This window comes from Mesitornis unicolor, unplaced genomic scaffold (genome assembly GCF_000695765.1).
Source record: "Mesitornis unicolor isolate BGI_N332 unplaced genomic scaffold, ASM69576v1 scaffold32397, whole genome shotgun sequence".
Taxonomy (NCBI): Eukaryota; Metazoa; Chordata; class Aves; order Mesitornithiformes; family Mesitornithidae; genus Mesitornis; species Mesitornis unicolor.
The window spans coordinates 1-5,157 of record NW_010194926.1 but is presented as its reverse complement, the minus strand read 5'-3'; the positions used below and the strand labels follow the sequence as shown (position 1 = coordinate 5,157).

The following is a 5,157-nucleotide window of genomic DNA, read 5'->3' as shown; positions in this document are numbered from 1 at the left end:
AGGAATTAACAGTTCAGAAAGAAACCAAGCAGTTTCACAGAGGAGAGCATAGCCCATGTTATGGGCTATGGACACGGTGTGCACACAGCCTCCAGGCTGGGAAATCCAAACGCTTCTGCCAGCGGCCAAGTTCAGCTCATGCTTGCCCCGCTGCCTGTACTTCTGTCCCAAGCATTCCCTGCTGACTCCTGTCAAAGGGAGGGCAATGGGCTCTGTGGATTTTTGACTGTGCAGGGCTGTCTAAAAACACGACAGACTTCCGAGTTAAACGTAATTGCCCTTTTAATTATTTCAAGCAAAAAGACCATTCACACTTGTAACGAACTCCGTATTACTGACCCTTAACAAAAGGCTCATTGCTCTCCCTGCTGAGCCAGGCCTCTCTGGTATCCCATAACCAGCCTGGTCCCAGGTGCACAGGAACAGATTTGAGAAATCATACACACAGGTAAGGCCACCCACACATCCCTCACTATGGAGAAACGTGGGCTGAAAGGTCTCCAGAGAGCAGCCTGGATCAAGATCCACACTGCCACAACACTGTGAGAACCACGGCACAACCACTCGTCAGCAGAGATGTTCCTGCCAACGTTTCGTGCTGACAGAGCGAGAAGCCCAGGGTGCATAAAAAGAGAAATCTGTCACCGGTCACATCTGCCTTTCCTAACACATTACATTTAATGAAAAGTAAAACAAAAGGCAGTTTGCCACAGCTGCCTCACCAAATTCAAATACCGTCTCATTTCTAAAGCAAGTAAAATGCCATTTTGACGTTAAGTAAAAAAGACCTGATAAAAATGTGAAGTACACAATGTGATTCGTGATCCTCTAGAACAAACCAGCCAGCCTTCTGATGTACCAAAAGCCACAAAGAGATGGGCAGAGACCCTAAAAGAACAAATTCTACCACAACAGCAAGAATTGGGCTTCAGTATAGTCCAGAATATAAAGATTCTTCTCCAAGGATGCAGCACAGGGAAGCTGAGAGGAAGGACAGCAGACTGACGGCCTTCCTGCTTCAGACGCTCACGGGAGGACTACAGTTCTAGTTCGTAGCAGCAGTCTGGGGTTATAGAAACTCCAATATTTTCTGACCGTGCAGCCTTTCAGCTTTGAGACAGCAAAACATCTGCCTGTAACATTGTCTGGCAAAATTTATGAGCAGGAACATGACAGTTTTATGTAACTCAGCAGCCCATGGCTCACAGTCCAGCCTTCATCTACACCAATATTCTAAAGACCCAGGGCACTGCAGATAAACCATGCTGACAGCTTGGACCTATACCAAAGCACACAGAAATAGCAAATATGCAAAAAGGACACACCTGAACATCGTGGTGTTGACAAAGCAGTTTCAGTTGAGGAGGACTCACAAGCTCTAACCCACTTTAATGACTACCCAGCCATGCTCTCAAAAGTGCTGTACTTCGCTATAGGATAGCCTGAGGTCTAGAAGCTGGGGTTTGCTTTCAAAATACTGATTAGCATTCCCACACTTACTTAGCCAAGATGCCCACACTCAAGAACAACTTGATAACCTCAGTGATACACACGGCCGTCGTGGAAAAGTACAGCTCTGTCTCCACCGTCCTGGTGTACCGCAGTGCGACCGTGTACGTTGCAGCCACCAGGGTCATCACTGTGAGGCAGTACAACTTGAACAGCAAGCTGACATTTTCTGAAAAGAAATACAAACAAAAACCCAAAGATGATGACACAGCGTGCCCTTCATTTTAATTTAAGAACTGAAACAGGGTGTTCTCCAGCTGGAGGACTGCACCAGACACCACTATGGCAGCATATAACAATTACAATGTTGTGAAACACTTCCCATAAGAAGTCTAAGTTAAATTTTAATGTCTCCTCTCAAAGACTGTATAGAAACACCAGGGGGTTGAAAATAGGATATCTCTTGCCCTCATTCTTTGTTCTAGAAAAAACTAATCAGAGACCAGTATTTACCTAATAATAATCAAAAAGTCTGTGCTTTTCTGTCCTTTAGCCAGCAGTGAGTGCTTGCCCTGAAAAGGCAGCTGATGCTCTCCGTTACAGTACATGAAGTCTGACACAAAGAGCATCAGCAGATTAGTAAAAGCAAAGAGAGAGAAAAAGTCCAGTATCAGCAAAGCAAGGACTCAACCCAGCAAACTTAAATAATAATCATTTTCTTCAGCCTTATTTTCCACCGAAGGTAGTAAGAGAAGAGAGTTTTGCTTGGAACGATGATGGGACTTCACACGAATAGCCTTCTTGAAAAATTATTCCCTGCAGAAAACACCGAGACTGTGACGATTAAACCACACAAGGACAAGGATGTGTCATCTCTGTTCCCCTCTCTGTCCTCCCCACTCCTACAACAGCAGCAGTTCTTGTAGCAGTGTTGCCCTGAACCAACTACTGCCCTGTGCCGCTCGGGGCTCAGCCTGATGTGAAGCATCAGCAAATGTGAGACAGGTACAAAACCATTCTGCAAACCGGTAAACGACTGATAAGTGTGGCATCTGGCAGGCAGACATGGGTCATTCAGCAGCATCTTTCAGGCCTATCTGTCCTGTTCTGAATAGCCTAAAGAAATGAACTTTAATTGGTATAAGTTGATGTTTCTCTGCTGATTAGGGAATGAGCTGACAGATAAGCTCCGGCCACATTTGTCTTAACTTTATTCAATATGGGAGCAAATTGTTGCATCCAATGTTTTGGTTCATTTTTCTGTCAAGCCAGTGATGTCTTCAATTGCATAACATTTCTGCAAGGTACAGTTAATACCTCCTGCTGCTACAATCGTTTAAATTAGCTATTTCCTTATAGATAAAAATCTTACCCACGTCAGTAACCACTTTTAAAAGGTAGAGCCAATTAGTTTCTGGACTAACAATGCTTTAAAGAGACTTACAAGCTGTAATCCATTTTTAAATTAAGTTTGTATTGTAGGGAGGGCAGAGGAGGCGGTGGGAATCCAAGGGCATAACAGCCAGGAAATGAAATGAACCCAGCCCAGTTTTACAAAAATGTATTTCCTAATATCATTTCTGTCAGCAATGTGTTTTTACACATTAAGTATTTTAAGTCTATGCACTACTAAACTAAAACAAAATTTAATGCTCGCCTATGTTAACTATCCATCATATTTACCTATATTAACTTATCTATCAAATGTGAGGAGAAGTGGCAGTTTGGTGAAGTTCCCACTGATTGGAAAAGGGGAACATAACCCATGCTTTTAAAAAGGAAAGAAAAGGAAGAGCTGGGGAACCACAAGCTGGGTGGTGCAGCTGACACACTGGAGGGAAGGGCTGCCAACCAGAGGGACCTGGACAGGCTGGAGAGGTGGGCACATGTCAACCTCATGAAGGTAAACAAGGCCAAGGGCAAAACCCTGCACCTGGGTCAGGGCAGTCCCAAGCACAAATACAGGCTGGGCAGAGAATGGCTTGAGAGCAGTCCTTGGGGGTGTCCGTCAATGGAAAACAACATGAGCTGGCAATGTGCACTCACAGCCCAGAAGGCCAACTGCATCCTGGGCTGCATCAAAAGAAGTGTGGCCAACAGAGCGAGGGAGGTGATTCTGCCCCTCTACTCTGCTCTCATGAGGCCCCACCTGGAAAACTACATACAGCCCTGGGGCCCTCAATATAAGAAGGGCATGGAGCTGTTGGAGCAGGTCTAGAGGAGGGCCATGAAGATGATCAGGGGCTGGAGCACCTGCCCTACGAATACAGGCTGAGAGAGTTGGGTTTGTTCAGCCTGGAGAAGAGAAGGCTTTGGGATGACCTTATTGCAGCCTTCCAGTTCCTGAAGGGGTCCTACAGGAAAGATAGGGAGGGACTTTTTACAAGGGCAGGTAGCAATAGGATGAGAGGTAATGGATTTGAACTGGAAGAGGGGAGATTCAGACTGGATATTAGGAAGAAATTCTTTACTGTGAGGTGGTGAGACACTGGCACAGGTTGCCCAGGGAAGCTGTGGATGCCCCCTCCCTGGCAGTGTTCAAGGCCAGGTTGGACGGGGCTTTGGGCAACCTGGTTTGGTGGGAGGTGTCCCTGCAGAGCAGCTGGAACTACATGATGTTTAACATCCCTTCCAACCCAAACCATTCTACGATTCTATGAACTATTCTTAAAAAATAAATAAATGTCTCAATTTGAGGCAACAGTTTGCAAACTTGGGTAAATCAAGTGCAGCAGGACATGTTAATAAATCCAGTAACTACACTAGATAGTCCCAGTATTATGTTAAATCCTATTTGTGTTTAGTTCTCAGCCTGAATATTTCTCCAGTCTGGCTTACATGTCTGCACCGGTACCAGTGCAGCACTGGGGGCAGAAGGAAAGCATAGTTGGGGCATCCATATGTTCTGCCGATAAGCCTGAACTTATACTAGCTTAAAAAAAAATGAGCTGAAAGCAGCTGTTGTTTCTCTCCCAGAGTTTCTCTCACTGGCTTCAGTAAATCCCACTCAAGTGAAACCACTTCCAGCAAAAGGGACCAGACAGTCCAAAAGCCTCAGGATATATAAGCACAAGCCTCCCACACATCTCCACAGCTCATCTAACCGCTCCACCTGGGTGCTTTTAAACAGCAGCCCAAGGCCAAGCCTGGCACCTGAAGTACAGCTGAGATGCCTGCCAAAGGCAGCCGTGGGCACCTCGGACCCAGCCTTACACCCACCACGGGCAACTCCTGCTCCTGGCCCTTCTCCTCCTGGGGTTCCCTCCTTCCCGTCCCCACCAACAGCTGAGGCGCCCTGTCCAAGTTCCTCTACGGGGGAAGCCCGCAGAGGGGCAGGCATCGACTTCCCATAGTGTTTAAGCCCACCTGGCTTGGCTGAGGCTCTGGCTTTGGGACCATCGTGGCTTTGGCATCTCTGCACCCACTCCAGGAGAAACCCAGGGACCGGTGGTGATTTTAGGGACGAGGAGCAGAGGAGTGCCAATGCACACTGCCGACCTGGGTCTCACCGCTGTGGGCCAAGCCCCCAAACCGTTGCGCCACGTTCAACCCCCCGCCGGAGCAGGAGCCTGCGACAAAGGCGCCACCGCTTCGAGGCGGGCTGAGAGTAGTCCTAAAAGTGGAGGCGCCCACGGTGGCCCGGGGGTGCCCACCGCCCGCTGTCCCGCCGGACGGCACCTCCCACACGCCGGAGAGCCAGTGGTCCCG

General features: G+C 47.7%; 1 protein-coding gene across 1 annotated transcript in view; it reads right to left on the bottom strand.

Annotated features, from left to right (window-relative positions):
• SLC35A1 (solute carrier family 35 (CMP-sialic acid transporter), member A1) overlaps window positions 1-1,676 on the bottom strand; it is a 12,175-nt gene extending 10,499 nt beyond the window's left edge. The window contains 1 exon segment of the mRNA XM_010187959.1: window positions 1,501-1,676. Within this exon segment, the coding sequence (XP_010186261.1) occupies window positions 1,501-1,637 (137 nt within the window). The 5' untranslated portion in view covers window positions 1,638-1,676.
• Between the last annotated feature and the right edge of the window lie 3,481 nt (window positions 1,677-5,157).